We start from the raw sequence: 24,743 nt of genomic DNA on the forward strand, positions 1-24,743 counted from the left end.
AAAAAAAGAACACCAGAGAAACACCAACAGTAAGACAAACCCAGGTGTATGTTCACCATCCCAGGGGAGGGACAAAAGGGAACTCGACTGTCATGACTTTGGAGGGCCCTTCCCCATCAACCCGCATGTACCGGCACGATGACTCTGTCAGCCCTGGTCCTCCCCACAGGAAAGCTGGGGGGGGGGGGGGGCATCTTCCCCAGCAGGCCTGAGTTTTTGGCCAGGCATGTTAGGATAAGGTTGGTGTACTTTGTGACATCAAATTCTGGTGTCCCCAGTTCCTTCCTGCCCTTCTGTGAAAGGTGCCAGCCTAGTACCTAGTGGCCCTCATTGAAGAGCTTCCGGAAAACAAGAGACTGTGGTGTATTCCCTCCCAAACACCTGGCTATTTCTCTATCCTCACCTAAAAAGGAAGAAAAGGCAGGAAGGACCATCCTCTCTCCAGTATGCTGAACTGAAGAGAATCAGGAATCCTTAGAACACTTCTAACTGTGAAACATTGTGCCCTCCCATTCCCGGTGAGAGGTGGGGGCAAACAAAATAGAAGGGGATGTGAGAAACTGAACCCTGGATTGGCTTTGAAATTTCTACCATAGATGATGGGAGCACGAAGTTCCCAGTAACAAAGTGCTAATGCGCATCGTTCCGACAGAGTCAGCAGCTATCTGTAGAGCAAGAACCTCTGCAGGGCAGGAGTGAGTGTGGACTTTACCACCTTTCAGGACTCTGGGTTACTTTCATCAGGATCCCCCAAAACCTTAGTGCAGGGCAGTTCCTCTCAACTTTTTTTCATTACCGTCCACCTAAAGAGCATTTTCAGATTTTTTTTCCTAATCGCCTTCCTAATGAAATATTAATAACACAGATACACTGTATATCTGTTGATGTACTATATGTATATCTGCGCTTTATATGTAAAAAGAGCAAGAGTGCTTTTGTCCCCCCTCCCCAATCAATTTCGCCTTCTTGGTATCTCTGCCTCCATCGAGAATACATAGTTTAGAGATTTCTCTGCGTTCTCCCTGGGAGGGGCTGGGGGAAGAAGAGCCCCTTGTTCTCAGGCAGTGGGATGATTACACCATCCCCCAGAGATCTTGTACAACGGAACACTATATTCTCCAAGCATTAACTAATTTTTTTGTCATTTTATTCAATCATTTATTTTATATTTATTTATTTATATTTGTTTTGCCAATGATTCTTATTTTTAAGGTTTTGGTTGTTATAATTGGTATTTGTTTATTTTAATGGAAGAATAATTAACATACAATACTGTATGAGTTTCAGGTGTACAACATGGAGAGTTGATGCTCATGCACGTTACAGAATGGTCACCACAGTTTGTCTAGTTACCATCTCTCATCACACCAAGGCTTTGCAATAGTACTGACTATATTCCCTATGCTGTACATCCCCGTGTCTTACTTATTTTATAACTGGAAGGTTGTACCTCTTAATCCCCTCCACCGAGTTCATTAACTATGAAGAATGCAAGTTCTCGGAGTCTCAGCGACGCCAGTCACATCACCCATAACAACAACCCTCCGCCGTTTGGAGCTCCCAAAACCCTTGGCCGACTTCCCTGCATCTTATCAGGGAGGGAGGAAAAACACAGAGTTCCGATCCCTTTCTTACACCAACACCCCACCCTTGGGGTGTTCCGACCGGAGAGCTGGAGAGACCCTAATCATGGCTGGAGGCTGAGGCCAGCGGCCTGACCATTGCGTGACACATGACCCTGCTATCATGCTCCTGTGCTGACACCAAGACGCAGCTCCCACCGGGGCCGAGGCAATCCTGCACCATCTGACAATCAGCCCAAGGAACGAGATACAGCAGGGGGAGAGGAGTTAACTTGCTGAATATCTTATTTGCCGCAAACTGCAGTCCAGAACAGGCATCTTTTGATGCAAAGCCGTGTAAGTTTGATCTGGAAGTCATTGAGGGAGAATAAACACAGAGCAGAACCACACAATGTCATTTTTTAAAATAGCATCACTTCCCCTGACTCTATTAACACCTCTTTCCATTGAATTCAATGAGCCACTGAATGAAGTCTTTTGGCAGCTGCAATGCACATTTGGTTGCTCCTGCCGGATGCAGAGTTCACAGTCTAAATAGCCCAGCACGGTGTGCTCAGCCCCTCCACGTGGGGTGGCCTCGCTTTAGGGGCCTTAAGAGTCACAAAGGGAAAGTGAGAAATCAAACATTCCCAGAGGGACAATGGTGAGAACCCAAGTGAAAAATGGCTCCTGCAAGATTTTAATATTCAACTACAATCCTCCCATATTCCAAGAGCCGTAGCTCTCTCCGGAGCAGGATAACAGAAAACATTCCGCTTCTTTCTACCATCAACCAGATGAGAGTCTGGGACTGCCCATCTGGTGTAGCAATCAGCGAATGTCTGTTGCTCAAGGAGAGGAAGAAGTGTTTCCAGTCTCCCGGGAAAGCCTGGCACTTCTGCAGGCCAAGGACCTCCACGGTCGCCCAGATGCAGGCCCGGAGCCCACATCGCATGAAGGCACGTGCAGGGAGTGAATCTTCCTGCAGGGCAGCGTCACCAAGGGTGAGGAGATACAGCTGTGCTGCTACAATGGAGGCCCAGATGGAGATCTTTGTAAAGTGAGAAAAGACAAAGTGCCCGCTTCCAGGAGAACCACCTGTGTGATTCAGCTGCCCAAAGGATGAGAAGCCAAGCCAAAGCCAACAGGACCCTCTGACCATCATCTCTGGGCACCTGGGCACCTGGTTCCCGGCCCGGCAAACAAGCGCACCCTTCTACCAAACACAGGTCCAAGGCCTGGGTCCAAGGTCCACATCAGTTCTGCTTCCCGGCAAGCCTTGGGACAATACCAGGCCCCACACTGAGTCCTGGGGAGAGAGAAAAGCTTCCACTCAGTCTCCCAGTCTCCAGTGGGGTCACACCTCAGATCCTGGCTGTATATCCAATAAACTGGGTAACCTGAACCCCTCACTTTTCTTCTCTGGGCAGTGATATCCTCTTCTAAAAATGAAGGATGCCTGCCTCCCCAGTCTCGGGACAATGTGCAGGAGTAAAGACTTTAAAGGCTCAGGAGCAAGGAGTTTAAAAGTATAAATACCATGAGTATAAACCATCTTATCCAACTGCTTACTTTTAAAAGATTGGATTTACAAAATTAAAATCCTATCAAAGTTTTTAAATTAAAAAAATAAACTTTTCAACTCAGTAAGAAAGAAGATGAACAACCTAATTTTAAAATGAACAAAATATTTTAATAGACATTTCATCAAAGAAGATGCATGGACAGCTAAGGGATACATGAAAAGATGCTCAACATGATTAGTTGCTAAGAAAATGCAGATTAAAACCACAATGAGGTACCACTATGTACCTACTAGCATGGCTAAAATTTTAAAAATAGGAAATACCAAATGTTGGCAAGGGTGTGGAGAAACTAAAACCCTCATTCATTGCTGTGGGAATGTAAAATGGAGTAGCCATGTTGGGTAACAGTTTGGCAATTTCTTTGAAATGTTAAACATAAACTTACCATTCAACCCAAATACTCCGCTCTTGGGAATCCATCCAAGAAAAAGAAAAACAGGTCCACCCAGAGACATGTATGCAAATATCCATAGCAGCATTACTTACAATAGCCTCAAACTGGAAACAATCCAAATGTTTGTCAACTGGTGAACAAACAAATGGTGAAAATACCCATATAATGGAATATTACTCAACAATGAAAAATAACGAATTCCAAATACATAACAACATAGATAAACTTCAAAAACATAAGACTAAATGAAAGAAGCCATGTACTAATGCTACATATTGTAGGATTCCACTTAGGTGAAATGCCCAGTAAAGATAAGTCTATAGAGTCCAGATCTGTAGTTGCCCGGGGCTGGAGGAGGCAGTGGGGTGTCACTATAAATGGGTACAAGGTTTCTTTTTGGAATGATGGAAATGTTCCCTGGTGATGGCCACATGATGCTCTAAATGTGCTAAATTCCTTGAAGTGTACATTTATGATGGGTAAATTTTATGGTATGTAATTATGCTTCAATAAAGCTGTTAACACAAAAGGGAGGTAGGGCCAATGTCATCTCAAATCCAACCTCAGGCAGCACAGCTGAATTATTTCAGTGATCCTTAATTGGCAGGGAGACTCTCCCATATATTTTATCTGAATCTCAGTTGACATATATGTACATGATGATGTGATCCCTGGTGCTCATCGTTGGTAGTTCTTTTGGACCTCAGATAGTAGGACTATAGTTCTCTTTAACACCACAACACTCTTCCAGAACAAGGAGAAGAGGATAGAACACTGAAAAAAGCCAATTCAAAGATTATCATTTTTCTTACAGGGAGAAAAATGTAAATTTGGAAACACTAAAGAAAAAAATAAAATAAAAAATTAAAACAGTAAAATAAAAAGCAAGGCAAGCTTACACATTCATGAATGAATGAATGAGGAAGACCTGACAGAATTTCTCAAGGATGATGTCAAGATCAACAATAATGAGGCTACATTTTGCAACACTCAGTTTCTGGCAGGTGGCTTTCCTCATCTAGTCTCACCACTGGCCAGCACAGAGGAAGTCACCAGGCAGATAAAAAGAGATGGAGTCTCAGAGCAAGAAAGTGATTTGCTCCAGGCCCAGAGGCAGTGAGCAGCTCTGGAAACTGCCCAGACCCAGAGCCCTGGCGTTTGGCCTTCCAATTTCTCCAACCCCCAACCATGCCTCGTCCTTAAGGTGCAGCCCCAGAAAGCTGCAGCCCCCGCACGGCTCTGCAAGGCTGTCCAGACAGTGGGTTTGTGTGACAGCACAATTCCTTGCCCTGCGAGAAGGCCTGACCCACGCACAGACAGCTGGAAGTCACTTCGACCCCCGATGACACCGTTCAAAGCCTCCTCTGTTTGGCTTTTTGATTCCTGATTGACATTCGCTGGCAAGTGGAGATAAATGCGGGCTGAGGACAATGTTGATCCGCTCTGACTATTCTCAGCGAAAGACTTTTCAGAATAACAAACAAAACAAAACAAAAACTCAAAAACATTGGTGTGCTTAAGGGACTGAATAGAGCCCAAGAGGTCCAGGGAAGCAGGGCCGGGGCTTTCAAGGGGCTGGCAAGTCCATTGAGGAGTTAATTGTTTGGGTGTACAATGAGTTTATTCTGACCACATACAAAGAGCTTTCTCTTTCAGGTCCTTCAAAAGCAAATGTGTCAAAGGGGCCAGAGGAGGAATCTGTATTAATGGCATCTCTTGGGGTCTCTGAGACTGCGGAGCCTTGGAGAATGAGGAAAAAAGAAATCACCACCCCCCTCCCGAGATTCAGAAGGTCTCTCCACGATCCCAAGTCCCCTTCGATTCTTGGGCTCTGCCCAAACCATGTCCATCACCGGCCACCCTCCCTCTTGAATTCTTTTAGGCTGCCATTGGTCATCTTTTACAAAGGCATGGAGATAAACTTCGGCCTGGCAGAAGCACTGGAAGGTTGTTGCTTTTGATGGGACCACATTTATGCCAGAGCCACCAGCCCCCTCAGCGTGTGACTCAGGGACCCAGGGTGGAAGTCGAAATGATGTATTCTGGGCATCACAGGGAGACAACGGTGCCTGTTTGCAAAAGTCCCTTAAGACCCTAGCCCTAATCATACCAGGAGGAGGACAGAATTTTAGTGAACATTTCCTGAGATGCATGTCCCATGAACAATGAGGCTCAGAAATGTACTATGAGCTGTCCTAATCCTGACCTTTGACAACAGGGGTTATCTGGGCACCTCAGGTCCTTTCCAGAGCAAGAGATCAAGGTTTTACATTCCGTCTACCCACCTGCATGCTCCATCCCAAAAGAAGTAAAAACAAGCTCAAAGCCGTCTTTTTGCAACAATTCCCTACATCCTCAAGCTCCACATTCCCCCAAATAAGAGTAAAAACATGATGCTGGTGAAAAAAATAGACCAGACATGGAAGAAGAAGAGGAGAAAGAGGAGGAGGGAAAGGAGGGGAGAGAAGGGAGGAGGAGGGGAGAGAAGGAACCACCAGCAGCAGAGTCAGTTCCGACCTGGGGTCAAAGAGAGCTGGGCTAGTTTTTTAACTCTTTAGTTTAAAATAATGATAGAGTCCCAGGAAGCTGCAAAAATAATACAGGGAAGTTCCATGTACGCTTCACCCAGTTTTCCCCAGTGGTAACATCCCATAGTGAACATAAATAAATAGGTAACCTCATTATTGTACAATATCAGAGTCAGGACATTGATAGTGGTGTCATCCATAGACCTTATTCACATTCCATCAGTTTTTTGTTTGTTTGTTTGTTTTAAAGATTTTATTTATTTTTATTTGAGAGAGAGAGAATGAGAGAGAGGGAGTACATGAGAGGGGGGAGGGTCAGAGGGAGAAGCAGACTCCCCGCCGAGCAGGGAGCCCGATGCGGGACTCGATCCCGGGACTCCAGGATCATGACCTGAGCCGAAGGCAGTCGCTTAACCAACTGAGCCACCCAGGCGCCCCACATTCCATCAGTTTTATATGTACTCATTTGTGTATGTGTGTTGGGGGGGTATTTCTATGCAGTTTTATCCATGTGCAGATTTGTGTAACCACCGGCACAATTAAAATACAGAACTATTCCGTCACCACAAAGATCTCCCTCTACAGCCCCTTTATCATCACACTTGCCCTCCTCCACCCCATCTCTCACCCTGGGCAACCACTAATCCTTTCTCCATCTTTATAATCTTGTCTTTTCTAGAATGTTACATAAATGGAATCAGGCAGTAAATGACCTTTTGAAACCAGCTTCTCCCACTCTGCATAATGCCCTTGAGAACCATCCAAGTCGTGGTTTGCACAAACCAACACTCTGTACCCTCTTGCTGCTGAGTCGTATTCCATAGGGCGGAGGCACAGCTGTGTTTCATCCACCGAAAGACATCTGAGTTGTTTTCCTCTTCAGTTACCCCAGATAAGGCTGCCATGATCATCCATGTATGGGTTCTTGGGTACACACAAGTTTTCATTTCTCTGGAATAAATGCTCAGGGGTGCCCTTGCTGGTTTATATGATAAGTGTATGTTTCGTTGTTTACTCTTTAAAGAAACTTCCAAAGTGGGCGCCTGGGTGGCTCAGACGTTAAGTGTCTGCCTTCGGCTCAGGTCATGATCCCAGGGTCCTGAGATCGAGCCCCACATCGGGCTCCCTGCTGAATGGGAAGCCTGCTTCTCCCTCTCCCACTCCCCCTGCTTGTGTTCCCTCTCTCGCTGTGTCTCTCTCTGTCAAATAAATAAATAAAATCTTAAAAAAAAAAAAAGAAAAAGAAAAGAAACTTCCAAAGTATTTTCCAGAGTGTGTATCACTTTACATTTTTACCAACAATGTATGAAAGATCCACCTTCTCAAGAGCCTTACCAGCATTTGGTATTGTCACTATTTTTTTTTTTATCCTAGCTCTTCTAACAGGTGTGTAGTGATATCCTATCATGATCTTAATTGGCATTTCTTTACGGCTAATGATGTTGAACATCTTTTTTGTATGCTTATTTGCCTTCTGCATATGAGCTCTGGTAAAATGTCTATTCATGTATTTTTTCCATTTTTTAAGTGGAATTGCTTTTCAACTGGCTGAGTTTCTGAGAGCTCTCTACATGTTCTAGATAGCAGTCCTACGTCAGATATATGGTTTGTAAGTATTTCCTCCCAGTCTGCACTTTTTTTGTTCTCTTAACAAGATCTTTCAGAGCAAGTTCTTAATTTCAATTAGGTCCAATTTCTCAACTTTTCAATTTTTTGGATCATGTGTTTGTTGTTCTAAGACATAAAAGCCCTAGGTTCACCTAGCTATAGTTTCTGAGCATCTCCTCCTATGTTTTCTTCTACAAGTTTTAATAGTTTTACATTTTACATTTAAGTCCAAGATCCATTTTGAATTCATTTTTGTTAAGATATGAGGTTTGGGTTGAGGGTTTGGGGCTTCTTGTTTGTGTTTTTGCCTATGGATGTCCAATCGCTACAGCGTCATCCTCCTCTGAACCGCTCTATGCCCCTGTCCCATCAGTTTGCCAGCCTTGTGCAGGCCTTTCTCTGGGTTCTTTACTCTGCTCCACTGATCTATGTGTTCATCCCTTGGCCAACACCACACTGTCCTGATTACTAAAGCACTGTAAGTCTTAATCAAAGTATTATGATTTCAACTTTGTGACATTCTGGAAAAGGCAAAATTATGGAGGGAGTAAAAAGATCAGGGGTTGCCAGGGGTGGAGAGCACGGAGGATTTTTAGAGCAGCGAACATACTCTGCATGATACTGTAACGGTGGACACATGCCATTTTACATCTGTCTATTCCCACAGAAAGTACAACACCAAGAGTGAGCCCTAACGTAAACTACGAACCTTGGGAGATAATAACGTGTCAGTGAAGACTCACTAATTGTAACAAATGTGCCACTCTGGTGTAGATGTTGATAGTGGGGAAGCTCTGCCTGTGTGGGGGCAGGGGCTGTATGGGAATCTGTGTACTTTCCTCTTAATTCTGCTGTGAACCTAAAACTGCTCTAAAAAAAAAAAGTAATTTTTAAAAAAGGAAATGAAACAAACATTTTTAAAAAGGGAGAGATCACTGCATTTGTTCAGAAGAACACAGGGAAGCATGAATTCAAAATTCATCAAGGGTCATGGGGGAGTAAAGCATTAAAGATCTCTTTGTTTTAAAAAAACAGAGTGATACCTCCCACTTAATTTTTCATTTTAAAATTGTTTTAGCTATTCTAGCTCCATTGCCTTTCCATGTAAACTTTCAAATAAGCAGCTCCTGGATCTCAGTTTTCTTTCAGCAGGCACAGAATTAGTGATACAACAGGACCCGAGAGTGGCAATTCATTGGCCTCTCCCCCAGGAGCTGTGTGGCACTCAGAGCTGGAGAGTGTGGCTCAGATGTGGCCTGGAGGCCTTTGTGCCCACACGCAGAAATCCCTGCTTCCATCCAGGTTCCTGGGTCATGCCTGAAACTGAACTCACTCAGTCAAGGAACAGTGAGCCAATGAACATATTCTCAATGGCCTGTCAATCTCTGAGTCCTCACCTGGACGTGCAGGGCCCCACAAAGGTACCAGGCAGAAGGATCAAGAACTGGAATGGGAAGTCATCAGAGAGGGAGACAAACCATGAGCGACTCTTAACTACAGGAACCAAACTGAGGGTTACAGAAGAGAGGGTGGTGGGGGGATGGGGTAGCCGGGTGATGGGCATTAAGGGGGGTAGGTGATATGATGAGCACTGGGTGTTATAGGCAACTGATGAATTATTGAACTCTGCATCAAAAACTAACGATGTACTATATGTTGGCAAACTGCATTTAAATTAAAGAAAAAAAAAAAAAAAAGAACTTGCTAGTGGGCCATGCTCATCCCAGGCACCTTCTCCAAGGGTCTTTCCTTAGAGGCTCTGGCCATGAGAACTACCAACCAGGGCTGTGTGGTGGGGCCACCTGCTTTGCCTTCCTGCAGAGGTGACAGCTTCCCAGCCTCTAGAAGTCTGTGCTCCCCAGGGAGGCTTTACCTCCACCTGAAGATAACCTCTATAAGAAGAGGCTAAGAACCATCAGAATGTGAGTTCCACAAGACAAGGTTAGGCTCTTATCATGTTAGTTGTCGCTGGGTCCTCAGTGACTGTAACAAGCCTGGCACTTAGGAAGCTCTCAATAAATATTTGTTGAATGAAAGAAGAAGAAGCCAAGTATAAACAAAGGTTACTAATAACACTAATAACACCAAGAATAAGAATCTACCACAAGGAGGCTTTTCCAGGTCCCTAAACCCCGTTTCCTCTCTAGTCCTTGGAAATGGGGATATGGCAGGGATTCAAACTCTTCATTTAGTATCCTCCACGCTTACGTTCCTTTCAGAGATCCCAGAATAGGGACTGGGGCAGAGGGCAGGGCTTGAGTACGTGGAGGCGAGCTGGGGCGGGGAAGGAAGGAGACAGAGCACGCACATGCATGCTCCAGCACATCTGTGCACCCCCCTCTGCCACCAAACGCTGCAAAGCTGGTCGCCTGACGTGTCGGGCTTGGTCGGGGTGGCTCGGGCACTGGCAAGCCGAAGCCACACACATGCAGAGAGCAGAAGACTGCCTCTCGTGGGTCTGGAGCTGCTCGGCCCGCTTCTGTTTCAGCAGGTGCTGTAGCAGAATGACGGCTTCTCCCCGGGGAAATCCAGTGCGAGCAGAGGCCAACCCGTAGAGGCCATCGGCTGCCCGTCTCCATTCACATCCAACCCCAGACGGTAGCGAATCAGACTGTTGCCACCTGACGACCATGCTGACAGGTCAACTACTGACCCCGCCCCCCCGCCCCAGTGCTGGGGGAGAGGAAAGAAGGGTAGCTGGGAAGAGGGTAGAGTCATCTGAGCAGGAGGGATGCTCCACATGTAGAATGTCCTGAGGCAGCCAGCGATGCACAGCTCAGGGCAGTGAGGTGAACCTCATTCAGGTGTGCTGACCACAGGAGGGCTGAGGCTGGAAGCGCACCGTCCCCGTCATCTGGGATGCCTGCCACCCATCACCCCTGCCCGAAGCACATCCCTCAGCCCTGAAGGAGCATGCTGCTTAATCCATCACCTGAGTGACAGGTAGTTCAAGCTGGCCCCAACCTGTAGACCAGACTCCAAGAGAGATTCTAAAAATGGAGACACAGAAAGGGACCCTGGACAAATAACTGTGACTCGCTCTTTACTTAAGAGCACAGGGTATGGAGCAGCTCATGGGGGCTTAAAAAGTCTCCACAGATTAAAGGTGGGCTGGGTTTGGGGAGCTCTGCCCCTCTCCAACACTGGCTTGACAAATACAGAAGTCTGTGCAAAAAATACAAGCAGAGTCTGCTAATGTTTCTATTTTTCTCTCACTTTCCTCAAACAGCTAAATCCCAGACTTCTAACAAGTAGGAAATATGCAAACTGCAGAAAACCCCTGATGGTCCTCAACTTTCACTTGCTGATTACTGAAGCATCAGCAGGGGATCTCCAGGGTCCTGGGTGCTCAGAAGAAGAAAGCTCCCAGAGAATGGCCAGGAAAAAATTTTACAAGTGCTCTCCCCTTATCCTCCCATTTCATTGTTCTTATCATCCCCTGAAGGCTGAGAACTCCCCTCCTGCACCTCACAAGCAATCATGCTCAGAACAAGTCCCTGACTTTGCATTTGGCTAGCTCGGAAGCTCCTCAAATCATCCATTTGGGGTTCCTTAGCATCAAGACCCCAAAAAGAGGCACCTCAGGAAAATCTGCAAGCCTTGGTTGGCCAGGAAAATCCACTCAGGGTAAATTCATGATCTCTAAATTAACATTTTGCTTCCCAGCCACGTCCCAGCTGTCCTTCAACCTGCTTCAGTTGAAACCAAAAATTCATCTCTACCTCAGCTTCTGCAGCCTTCGACTGTTTTTAGCAGCACATTGTCAGAGCTCAAGGGGCTGCTGGTGGCCCTCTTCCTCTCTTCTGATCATCCTCTGAAGCATCAATAAAACACACGGAGAGGCACGTGTGCCCCCCTACCGCCCACATACACCCCCCGCCCCCGTATCTCTCTTCAAGGGCAAGGACCAAAGGAGAAGAAGGGGAGGGGAGCCAGGATGGGAGTGCCCCAGATCAATGGATATTTGAAACTCAAACACATGGCCTGGGACCTACGCTGCACGTGTTAATTACCACACATGTGCCCATAAAGGAGTCCGTTAAACACAAGAGGCCCAAAGAACAGAGCGAGGCAAGGACATTCCAAGGGATTAAGTAAATAGTCTGAAGTTCTGACCCCCCCCCCCCCCCCAGAGCACGTGCATCTGGGTAAGATAACAGCACCTCCCTCCCTCCTTCCCCCACTTCTCCCCTCGGGCCCCACACCTGTGAACCCAGGAGCCACAAGCCAGGCCTCCTGTCTGGGCCAGCCGCCTGTGACCCGCTACTGCCTGGCCTCTCTCCCTCCTCCCTTCCTCCTGCTATCTCTCTGAGCCTCCTCCCCCAGCCTCCTCTGCTGGGCCTTCTCCTCCTCTCCTCCGCAGGACTAATTCCTGGCTGGCAACCAGACCCTCGGTCTCCGCACAATACACCTTTTCATTCCTTCCAGGCAGAGAGAACCGATCCCTCTGAGCCCTGTCAGTGGAGCAGGCTCCCAAAGGCAAGAGGGTGGGGAGAGAAGGGCCTGGGCCCGCTCCTCCCCCGCTGTCCCCTGCCACCCCCACCACTCTCACACCCAGACCTGGGGCGTCCTTTCTGGCTGTACCGCTCACCCTGCGCGAGGGTCCGGGCCGCACATCTCTGCAGCAGGCCTCAGGGCTGTGAACTCCAGCCCTAGGGAGATGTCGTCTAGGAGACCCCACGTGTGGGCACCAGCTCAGACAAGGGGCCTTTGTGTCTTCCCACCTGCTGCCCTCCAGAGCACATTCCATTCTTAAGTGGCAGCTGAGAGAGGGACCTCAGTGGCCGACACAGGATATTACAAATGCCCTCTCGCACCCTGTCCCCCTTCAAACCCCGGCTTCCTGGACAGGTGTGGCTTCAGGTGGCCCTTCCTACAGGTGGCCTGAGCCTGCTTTTCTCTGCACTGCCCATGGCAGACAAAGAGAAGAGGATTAGCGCCTAAGCTGATCCTCCAAAGTAGAAGGAAGGAGACGCTCTGGGCAAAAGTCAAGTCTCCAGAGGCGAGTGAGCCCTAGCATCCCCCACCAGGCCTCTGCACCAAAGAGGAGGCCTCTGCAGAACCATCTGGGAGGGAGGAGCCCATGTGGCGTAGGGAAGCAAATTGCTGGAAACCAAGCAACTTATCTCTAAGATGAGGCTTCGGACTCTACGCCCCTATTCCTTGCACTGTCCCTGGAGCAATCAGGTGTCCCTGTCCTCTCCCAGCTGGATCAGCAAGAACCCACAATGGCCACAGGTCTGTTTCTTTTGTTGTCCACAGGGTGCAAAGCCACATCAACCTGGAAAGTACTTCTCTGTACAGTTTAAGATCCCAGATCCCATGGTTCGCCTTTCTCGGTGTGGGCGCTCCATTCAGCTTCATGCCCTCAGTTCCCTTTGGTGGGGGAAATCTGAGTTGTCTGTTTTGCAGGACTGCCAATTGTTTTTTCTACCACTGCGATCTCGTGACCCAGAATAAAGGCGATGTTCCTGAAGTCTTCAGTTACAACAAGTCAAATCGAAGGCAGCTCCCCTTTGAAACTCCAATAAATTGCAGACAGACACACGTGCCATTCACAGTGTTGAGGAGGTCAGGTCTTTGCAGGAAGAACCATTCACGCCCCTCTCCCACTTTCCCACCTAGAAGGGAACGGCCAGCATGCAGGGCAGCCTCTCCCTGTTCCGGGAAGGACCCAGAAAGGCAGTTGCTCCCTCCTTTTTGCCCACGTATGCATTCCTGCTTGTGGGAAGGCCCATTAATCCATGTTTTCTAGTGGGATCCCGATGCTCCACTTCCTCGTCCTCTTGGAACACCTGCATTCAGGCCGGCAGCTTCTCCAGAGTCTCATTTCCTGCATTCGGGCAGGGTGGTTTCGCCTCCTCTTCCCATTCCCATGGGACAAGCATGCAGGGCAGGGTCCTGGACCTCACCTCCGTCTCCCTGTGACCACGGGTGCAGGACAAGCCCATGTGCCTCACGCTGACGCTATATAGGCCCGACGCGCCATGTGGACATTTAAGAACGTGCAGTTTCCCCAAGGCCCAGATTCGCGTGCGAAGCCTCAAACTCAGCTACCATCTCCTGGCTGGGTTTTTACCCAAGAGCCTGAACTAGGGGTTCTGGAGTGTTTGTACACTCAGTGAAATTGGTATTGGTCCCCCATGCAGCTACCAGAGCATGTGCTCGCACTCTCTCTCTCTCTCTCTCTCTGTTGTCCTGGAGGTAAGTGGCAGTGGAGCTTAGTGTCCTCCACCCTGGAAATTATGGTCAGCATATCCCAGGGACTTATTCCTCATGTTGGCTGCCCCACTAAACAGCACTCGGACAAGTGCCTTAATTGAGGTTAGCCGCATAATTTGTAGGGCTCAGTGCAGAATGAAAACGCAAGGCCCTTTGTTCAAAAAGCAGGAAAACAGTGCCATTGAGAGCACCAGACTATAAAGTTTTATACTCTCTTCCACAGTCTCTCTCTTGACTTGTCATGGTGTTTTAAAATTTTCTATTTAATGTTGTTCTAGGTGAAGAAGGATTAAAATTTTTCGCGTCCTGTGGAAGCCCCACAGCACACATCACAAAAGCGATATGCCAACAGGGGACAAGGACGCACACATGCGCGCCTCACTGTCCCACGGGGCTTGACTTAGCAAAACACAAGTTTAAAGACAGAATGATTATGAATCCCAAGACAATAGCAGCACAGGTCGCAAGCCTGTGAAGCTGGGCTCGTCTTCGTGAAGAAAATCTGGACGGGCTGGAACAATTATTAAGGAGAATCAGCGAGTGGGGAACAGATGTTCAAACTGGTTTCCAAAACAAGAGGGTCGGGGCAGACCTGGACATGCCTACCTTCATCGTCCTTTTTGGTTGCATACTGGCTACCTGGTAGTTGACTGACTGAACTGCCCAGGAGCCAAGGTTCTCGGGGTCCCTGCCAGCTCTGTATGCTGTGCTCACTCACCTCCCTCAGAAATTCTGGGCGCGCGGTCCCCACCACCGTATGAGCCTTACTTACCTCCTCCGCTGCTTCTAGGAGGAAACCCAGGATAAGAATGGAGATTTTCTGTGGGGGACTTTTAGCTTACACCCAGGCTCCTTCCATCTGGTCTAGAACTCTTCTTGGACTGGCTTTAGAAGCAAACATTTGGATAGAGCATAAAACTCTACTCACCTTTCCTTCCTGAGTTACCCTGGCTCAAGGGCTTGTCGGTGACTGAACCTTGGGTAAAAGGGAAACAAAAACATAGACATTCAGAATGTATTGTGGTTGGTTTCTTTCAAAGAGCTGGCAAAGCCTGATGCTGTGAGCATGTGGTTATGTATATACATACATTGTATACAAGTCTGGGGACATTATATACAAAGTACACACATACACGTCCTATGGCATTTGCTTAACATCAATGTCACTGATATCACAGTCCCAGTGAGATGAACTATGATTTCCAGGCAATAATCCTGACCAGATTTTTACAAAACTTCACCTCCACAGAACTCCCTTGGTGAACATTCCAGAAACCTCCCCTCACCTCCACTGCCCATCTCCCCCACTTCCTACCACCTCCATGTTCTGAGCCATGTCCACTCAGTAGGGCCAACTGAAAAGAAGCCCCTCTTACTGCAAATACGATGACTGACATCCCTTGCTGGTTAGGGCAGGAAATCGGTGATTTTCCATCTGCATTAAGTAGAAAATTGTTGGTCCAATTGTACTGAATGGGCCAAAATAGTCTGAGGCATGGAAACAATTTTCTAGATGCAGCCTGTTCCTCAAGGAGGGGGTAGTGTGTGTGTTTGGCCAAACACTTTGCCCTGTGCATGTTAGGATGCCATGTGCACCCATCCTGCGGTCCCGACCCCATGGCACCTGTCTTCTCCATGAAGCCCACACATGCAGGGCAGAGCCAGCACACGCACGTAAGGACATCTGTGGAGGTCCCGCCACCAAGAGAAAAAAAAAAAAAGAATCCCTATTTTCTCATTCCATAGCATACTCCTTCTCCATATACTAGTTTTGTGAGAATTCAATTATATTACCCTGCATGGCTTGTTTCTAGTGCATTTGTTTGCTTTAAATGAAACTTTCCAGGTCATTTGCAAGGAGGGCTCATTCCTGCCCCTCTCCACACCAACCCCAATTAAGGTTTCCAGTTTCCATGTAAACCACAAATAAAGTAAACTTTCCATTTTGGCCTGCAAATCTTGGTTTCCTAATGTAGATACTTACTGCCCTTTCTTACCATTCCCTCTATATAGCAGGGCCAGTAGAAAAATGAATAAATGTTGTGAAAAAATAAAAATGTTAGGATAGCAGGACTGCTAGCCCTTGGAATTTCTCATAGGCTTTAGAATAATGCTTTATACTTTGCTTGGAATTAAATATTCAAGATAAGTAAATAAATAAAACTTCATACGCACAGATACGAAGAAATATGAAGCAGCTGGTGGCTGGATGGGCTTTTTTGAATGAGGGCTGAGCCACACAGTGAATTAAGGGAGTGACTCTCAAGTCCCCTACCATCTGAATGGATGTTAGAAAGTGTGGAGTTTGTGTGAATCCAAAATCCATGATCCCGTGAGGTTGACCTAAGAGCAAAAATTCTCTATGCTCATAGAGTTGGCAAGGATTTAATTTCTCTATGGACTAGTGTAGTGGTCACTATGAAGCAATGATTCCCTCCCTCATGTAGTCATCAAAACCACCTGAGAGGGCGCCTGGGCGGCTGAGTGGTTAAGCGTCTGCCTTTAGCTCAGGTCATGATCCCAGGGTCCTGGGATGGAGCCCCGCATCGGGCTCCCTGCTCCGCGGGAAGCCTGCTTCTTCCTCTCCCGCTCCCCCTGCTTCTGTTCCCTCTCTCGCTGTCTCTCTCTCTGTTTAAAAATAAATAAAATCTTTAAAAAAACAAAACAAAACACCTGAGAAGCTTCACAAACAGGTGGTCTCCAGGTCTCCCTCCATACCTACTGGATCAAACCAAACAAGGCAGAGCCTCGACAACTGGGCTCTTTTCATTTCCCCAGGCTCTGCTGCTAACAGCCAGATTTGAGGGCTACCGTGATGAACGTTTTCCATTCGTCTGCATTACATTGTTCAGGGGAGGAGGAGCAAATACATGGCACGCAGGCCACCACTCTCTCCTCGTGTAGCCATGACAGACATCACTAGTTGATCATTCAGCCTTAAAACCCATTCAGTTTTAAGATCGGTTTTAAGATCCATCTCAATGATGTGCTCCCAAGGCCACTGGCAACCAGAGCGCCCCGGCTAAAAACTTACATGCCGTTCTCTGGGGATTACAGCTGAGGCTTGGGAAGAGAGCGTTGAACCAGAAACCTAACTCAAAATAAAGGAATATATACACACAGGCATATACTGGCCCGATTGCCCAGCTACCTACAGAGTAAGTGTGTCAGCGTGGAATCCTCTCGACCTGGAAGAGGGCTCCTAACCACCCCCCATCTTTCAACCATTTCTCCAAGGTTTCCCCACGAGAGGCAAGAGACCAGCTAGGGGTCTCTCTCCAGCTCTCTTCTTTCTTCCCGCCCCCTCCCCACGGTACCTGAACATACAGGAGTTTTATTCTGCACGGAAGAGCCACTGATGGGCTTCCCATCTGGGGTGACACACCAGCAGTACCCTGTGTAAGTATGGCACTGAACCTGTTCAGGGAAGCGGGGGAGGGGAAGAGAACCGTAAGTCGTGGGGCACCGTATCAACAGTCAGCTCCCACCCCTTGCAAAGCGTTGCCACCATGGTGGAGGAGCTCCTTCCACCTCTCCCCCAGCACCTGTCCCCACAGTCTCCTGCAGGTGGGTCAGTCAGTTGACAGCATGGATCATGCGTCTTCTGTGCGACTCCCAGGCACAAACACAGCAACCTACCTACGTCCTCCTTATGACGTGTAATGCTGAACATCTCAAATACCACCGACATATAAGGTATTAAGTGATATCCTCTTCATTCTCCCCGCTCCCAAATGCTGGCATACTCTCCCAACAACTGTAAAAAATTCTGATTGGTGAACTAATTTGGCAAGTACATGTTGGAATGTCACCATGGCCAGCTGTAATGACCCTTTCTTAACAAGCGGCGACCAGTAGTGGGCTCTTCTTTTTCTAGCTTCTCCCAGCATCTGGTCATATAATCAGCCTGCCTATTGATCGGGTGGCTCTCCTGAGACCAGGGCACATACTAGTGGTTGCCCACTAGATGACAGTGTTAAGGTAAGAACAAAGTCCCTTGACCCTACAGCTTCTAGTTCTAGATGCCCTGCTGCTCCTCTGTGTGATCATCCTCAAGCCTCCATAATTCGGTCCACCCTATCTGGGAACAGTAAATACAAATGAGGCTTTTGCTTCATTTGGGGTAACTCTTCTTTCTCTTCCAACAGCTATCACTCTGTTCACTTCCTCTCACTCCACCCCATCCCACCACTCTCTTTCCCATCCATTTCCCAACATGGAGTTCCTACACACAAATCAGTGCTGAAAACCACTCCATGATTTGCCATTGGATTCAGGATAGAGATTAAGCTCATTAATGTGGAGCTCAAGGTCCGCGGCGATCTGCCCCCTGCCTATCCCCGAAGCCTCATTTTACACCCATGTCTCCACATACACCCTCCAGTGGAACCACAGTGAACCCTTTGAAGCCCGCAAACACATCCTAGGATTTCATGATTCTGAACATTTGTTTGCTCCTACTATTCAGTGGTCTGGGATACCATTCCCCAAATCATCCCCAACCCTCCTCTAATCCCTTTGTATTCCCACCCATTTCATGATACACTTTCTCTGCAAAGCAGTCCCAGCCTCCCCTCCATACACCCTGGCTCTCTAAATTCAGAGTCCTTATCTCCCCCATCAAGACTGTGACCTTCCTAAGGCAAGGGACTGCATCCTGGTTATTTTCTATCTTCTAAGCATCCAGCAAAATGCCTGGCATTTACTGTAGGCATTTGATGAGTTGAATAAGTGCTTAATTATCGTATTTCCTCAATTCTTGGTCCCCATCAATTCTAAAAATGTAGCACCAATTTAAACAGCCCCGCCACATTAAACGTGGACCTCAAGGACGGGATGGGTGCCAACCGCAAAGATATTAACATGTGGGGGAAAAAGGGCCTCTTGGGATCAAGGACATATTGAAATCAAGGATGGACAGTAACAGCATACAAACTGACCGGTGAAGTACATAGGGGTATACAGGCAACAGAGATCTGATGGCCTGGGTGAAATCCAGAAACGATCGGAAAGGCGGAAAAGCTCCAGAATGGCTTCTGCTCTTGCGTGGGTACTAAAAGCTGTAGTCTTCCCCCAGACTAGTTGTTTTACTACAGACCTACCCACAGAAGTCAGGATAAGAGCAAAGTGGAGGGCATCGTGTTCCTACCAGTATGCTGACTGGGTATAAATGAGGCCTTGACCTCCACTGTCCCGGGTAAAGAAACTACAGTCAATGCCTTTACTGCAGTACCATATTCCAGTCCCACTTCACCCCGTGGAGACATCGATAAACCCGATGCCTACCGTTGCTGCCGTAGGTGCTCACCCACGATCAGTGTCTTGGGTTGAGTCGGCGCTACCTTCTGAGAAAGCCTAATAACGGAATGGAAGAAACCCAGACAGACCTGGGTTTGAATCTGGATCCAGCCAGTTACAAATTAGGCATGTTACTTAGCTCTTTGAGCCCCAACTATAAAATGGGGAGCACAACGCCAAACCTGGAGGGCCCTGGCGAGGAAAACAGACGGTGTGAGTCCAGTGCCTGGCATGGGAGATGGCTGGGTGCGAGGTGGCCCTGGCGATGACTGCTCTCAGCTGTGTCACAGACACCTGGCAAGCCGGCCCCCTCCCAGGCCAGAGCTCCCCTAGTAACCTCCAGAGGCTTGGGTGGGAAACGCTGCTGGAAACTTGGGAGTTTCCCCCTTCAGATTCTGTCAGCCCTGCAGGGGATAGTTCCTAGATGATTTCTCACCAGCGGCAGCATTTTAATGGGGACTGGCTGGCTCCTTTCGCCTCCCTGGCCAATAATCACCTGTGGGGAAACCAGTCCTCGGGGCTGGGCTGCCTCACTGACTCACTCCCAGGCCCCTTGGCTCCCATGGCCAAGGCCAGCTTCCCTCTCCATGAAGACTCTACCCCGCTGCCCCCCGCCAAGTCCAACACTGGAAGCAGTGCCTCTGGCCCAATGCTGCCTGCTGGGGCTGGGTGCTACGGTCACTCAGGCTGCAGAGAATGGCTGGACAAAAGCCCTCTCCTCCCAGGCGTGCAGAGTCCCAGCCAAAGCTACTGAGGGGTGAACTAAATGCATGAGTAGGAGGCTAAACCCAACGCTTTGTTTCAGGGGATATAATCTGACCTCTGGGCTAAGCAGGTCCCCAGGGCCACAAGCTCACTGAGTGTGCCCATTGTATCCCTACAGGCATGTGGACGCTGCCTCCCAGCCCCCAGCCAGGCCCACAGGCCCAAACACAGCCCCTTTTTCCCCATGGCTCTCAGCGTTTTCCTTGGACCAGGCTCCAAGGAATAGACTCCAGATTACAAAATCCTCAGGCTGGGAGGAACTCAGGAGGTGACCCGAAAGGTCACTTCCCTTTGCCAGAGGAGCCCCGTGTTGTTCACCCATGATTCTCAATCAAGAGGTTGTTTGTAAGTTGTCTTGGGGAGTTTTCAAGATGTCTTCTAGAAGTAAAAGAAGTTACATGGAGACAGAAAGCAAGGGTCATGGAGTCAGAAGGCAGCTCACTTAACTAACTAGCTCCACCACTGAAGTTAAGTTAACCACTTATCTTTCCAACCCTCTGCAGCCTTGGAAAGGTCCTTAATCAAACCAAGCCTCAGACTGTCCCTGTCTACTTAAAAACTGGAGATAATTATGGGGTGCCTGGCTGGCTCAACGGTTAAGCATCCAACTCTTGGTTTCAGCTCAGGGCATGATCTCAGGGTCATGATCTCAGGGTCATGAGATCGAGCCCATGTCGGGTTCTGCACTCAGTGCAGAGTCTGCTTGAGATTCTCTCTCTCCCTCTCCCTCTGCCCCTCCCCCCGCTCATGCTCTCTGTATCTCTTTAAAAACAAATAAATAAAATATTTTAAAAAATAACTGGAGATAATTATACTTACCTCACTCTGTTGTTGAGAGGATTAAATTAGATAATGTAAATAAAGCACTGAGCTCGCATGGTAAGTGCCTGGTTAAGCTTAGCTATTTATTTTTATTACCATCGTGTTATTTTTGAGCAAACTATCTGTACACTCAAAAAGGGCACAGCCAGGGGCGCCTGGGTGGCTCAGTCGTTAAGCGTCTGCCTTTGGCTCAGGTCATGATCCCAGGGTTCTGGGATCAAGCCCCGCATCGGGCTCCCTGCTCCGCGGGAAGCCTGCTTCTCCCTCTCCCACTCCCCCTGGTTGTGTTCCCTCTCTCGCTGTGTCTCTCTCTGTCAAATAAATAAAATCTTTAAAAAAAAAAAAAAAAAAGGGCACAGCCAGATTCTCTGATGGAAACCAAAGAACATCCTATTCTGACCAGTCCCAGGGGAAGGGGTAGTCTAAATTCAGCAAAAAGTTCGAAAACATTAGCAGGAGAAGGAAATTTTGTTTTCATACAGAAACAGTTTAATTACTCTCAGAGGTGAGAAGTAAGGCTTCTTGCAGAAAAGCAGTCAGGCTGTAAATTCTATAGAATTGTTGGTTTATATACACGCAATCAACATATAAATTCTACCTAGTTTGGCTTCCTCCCTTGAAAACTTATTTAATGTTTTAAATTAATAAGTAATCCCCTTTGTTCTACCTCCCCCCACCCCAGCCTCAACTTAATCAACTTTCATATTTAATTTATGGGGAAATCATGGGCCACAAGGAATTGAAAAGGTAATGAGCCATTTCCAGCATCTCACGATGCGGCTCTCAAAGCTCAGGGTTGTTCCAGGCCCACAGGTATAGATACAAACCATGGAATTTGCCCCTATTCCTCTCTGGAGCATCCTGGGAAAGCTGAAATGTCAATTGATGGGTCTTCCTTCAGAGACAAAAAGTGTTTGTACATCCACCTAAGTGAAATTACTCGCGGCTTAACTGTACTGTTGACTAGGACTGGCATACTTAATATAGGCTTTTATACACCAAGAATGTTGTATGTGAACCTCTCAGTAACCATAAATCCAAAACCTATAATTGATACACAAAAAGAAAGGAAAAAAGCCAAACATAACACTACAGAAACTCATCAATCACAAAGAAAGAGAACAAAGGGAGAAAGGAACAGAGAACAAAACAATCAGAAAACAATTAACAAAATGTCAATAAATCCATACCTATCAATAATTATTTTAAATGTAAATGGCCTAAATGCTCCAATCAAAAGACAGAGGGTGGCAGAATGGATTAAAAAAACAAAACCCATCTAAGTGCTGCCTAAAAGAGACTTATCTCAGACTTAAAGATACAAATAGACTGAAAGTGAGGGGATGGAAAAATATTTACCATGCAATTGGAAGTGAAAAAAGAAGCCAGGGTAGCAACACTAATATCAGACAAAATAGCCTTTAAAACAAAGACTATAACAAGAGACAAAGAAAGGCATTACACAACGATAAAGGGATCAACCCAACAAGAGGATATAGCAATTGCAAATATCTATCCACCCAACATTGGAGAACCTAAATACATAAAGCAAATATTAATGGACATAAAGAGAGAAATTGATGATAATAATAGCAGGGGACTTTAACATCCTACTTGCTTCAGAGGATAGATCAGGGAGGCAGAAAATCACTAAAGGTACTTTAAAACAGTGTGTTTTTAGGTGAGCAAATTTCATCTCTGACTCATATACTTAAATATTTTTGGCAAGAAGCCTTTTGCATAAACAGCCCAATGGTATATTTCAGGTCAACCTCTGTCCAAATTAAGACAAATGTGAAATTATTTTAAGCCTGTTCAACATTAGCCCAACTCCTGGACATCTGGAAGAACGTGGGAGGCTAGCACTCTCAATAAATGCAGTGAAGTAACTGATGAGTACAGAGAAGCAGAGCAAACACCAGCTTCCAGGATAAAGCAGATCAGGGACTGAAGGCAAGGACAGCAGTGAGAAAAACAAAGGAGACTCCCAGACTATGCATATAGACAATTGTCCCCCACTGCTTCAATGCCCCAAATGGAAAAAATACCTCTTCTACTTCACAGCGGCTTTTCACTCACCGCCGATGATCTCACTGGGCCTTCCGAGTCACGCTGTGTGCAAGTCCTTTACAGGAGAGGCATGTGAAGCAGAGGTTATGTGTTTAAACGTCACAGCTGGGTCCTGACCAAATTCATAAGAATTTGGATCCCTGGGGTGCCTGGGTGGCTCAGTCGGTGAAGCATCTGCCTTGGGCTCAGGTCATGGTCCCAGGGTCCTGGGATCCAGCCCTGCATCGGGCTCCTTGTTCAGTGCGGAGTCTGCTTTTCCCTCTCCCTCTGCCCTGCCCCCTGCTTGTTCTCCCTCTCTCTCAAATAAATAAATAAAATAAAAAATCTTAAAAAAAAAAATTTGTATCCCTGGCTCCAAACCACCATAAAATTTCAGAATTGACGGAGCTGGGAAACAACAACAACAACAAAAAACCCTTAATGATCACCAGTCTAACCCAAACATTTTACAAAGGAGGAAACAGGTCTAGAGACAGAGAGGTGACATGATCACAGTTTCCCTAGAACAGCTCTCTCCGATCACATGATCACAGCTGGAAGTCCCCTAGACCTAGAAGGAAGAAGGAGAAAGGCATGGCTCCTGGTGCTGGCTTCTGAGGGAACTGACAGGGTCTCTTTGCGCCTTGTAATTCTCTGGCATATGGAACTTTTTGGGGGGAGGTGGTGGGGGTGGGGGAGATGGGAGATGGGAGATGGGATAAATATTCGAATCAAGGAGGCGGCTGGAAAAGTCTTTTGCGCCAGCTAGAGTGAGAGGCTGTTTCTGGCGTGGTTCGGGTGACAGTATGGGGGGCCTCCACCGTGGTCCCTGGCTGGCCTGCTTTCCTCTGGCTGTTCTTGGGGGGCTTCTCTGACAGGGGTGGGACCTCGCGTCCCAGAGTAGCTTCTCTGTTGTTGGACTTCTGCTCTCCTTGCTGTCAAGGGCCGCCAGATACCCTAGGCCAGTCTTGCCTGCTTCTAACTCCTGCCACGCTGACGTGGTTGTGAATACAGCTGGTGTTCTAGGAAGTGGGACTAGGCATTATTGGGAATGAAGGGGTTCTCTAGCCAAATAACTTTGGAAACATTGGGTTAAAGAAAATAAAAATATATCTTGACTGCACAACTTCTCAGAGTCTTAAGTCAGATCATGATTTAGCTCGAAGGGTAAGATACCGTTTGCAGCAACTCCTAAACTTACTTAACTGGGGGACCCTCACTTAATTTTGTTGGGGAACATTTTGTGGTACCAGTGTTCTATGAAACATGCTTTTAGAAAAAGGCAATGTAATGAGGTGCAAGGCCTTGTTGCATTTCCTTGCTTTTCCCAGTCCGACCTGCTTAGAGCCCCGGATCAGGTTCTCATTTTAGCTCAATCTTCCTGAAATAATTTTCCCTCTGGCAAACCCCCACCGCCTTTTTGTAACACTTTCTCAAGCTCTTTCTCTGTTTCGAAATCCATCTTGAGTTGCCTTGGACCTTCACTGACAACTGGGATCTCCTCCAAGGCACAGCACCTTCTCACCCCATGGCTTCATCTCCCTCCCCTCTCTTCTCTTTGTGCCTCTTCTGTAAAATAGAAAATGTGAGTCATACGCAAAGGGACGGGCTTGAGCCACATTCTTAGGAGCAACCCCCAAACCTGTCATGAGACAACTACTATCATGCACACGCACACTTCCCAGTGGGAAACAGGGAAACTATGAAGCAGGAGGCATGTGGCTATTTGTCTGACTCTCTTCTGGCAGCGGGAGTAAGAGACCTTTTTTTTTCTTTCTTTCTTATCTGCCAATTGCCCCAGATCAGTTAGCAGGTAACACCGGCTTAAGTTAATGCACAGTGAAAGTTCAGCATCTTGCTATTGGTCCAACTGATAACTTTGTGTCAGGGCGGTATTTCCAGCGGCCCC

The 24,743-nt window shown here is 47.3% G+C and overlaps 1 protein-coding gene across 4 annotated transcripts in view; it reads right to left on the reverse strand.

Moving 5' to 3' along the window:
* The window catches only part of SMOC1 (SPARC related modular calcium binding 1), a 152,167-nt gene that overhangs the window by 38,774 nt on the left and 88,650 nt on the right, over nucleotides 1-24,743 (reverse strand). For all 4 annotated transcript variants that reach the window (XM_034992603.1, XM_034992602.1, XM_034992605.1 and 1 more), the window contains exons 4-5: nucleotides 17,218-17,317; nucleotides 14,829-14,876 (exon numbers count right to left, since the gene is read on the reverse strand). In XM_034992603.1, coding sequence (XP_034848494.1) covers nucleotides 14,829-14,876; nucleotides 17,218-17,317 — 148 coding nt within the window. The remainder of the gene's footprint in view (nucleotides 1-14,828; nucleotides 14,877-17,217; nucleotides 17,318-24,743) is intronic.

The sequence above is a fragment of the Mirounga leonina genome, unplaced genomic scaffold (assembly GCF_011800145.1).
Source record: "Mirounga leonina isolate KUSES-001 unplaced genomic scaffold, KU_Mleo_1.0 Mir_82, whole genome shotgun sequence".
Lineage (NCBI taxonomy): Eukaryota > Metazoa > Chordata > Mammalia > Carnivora > Phocidae > Mirounga > Mirounga leonina.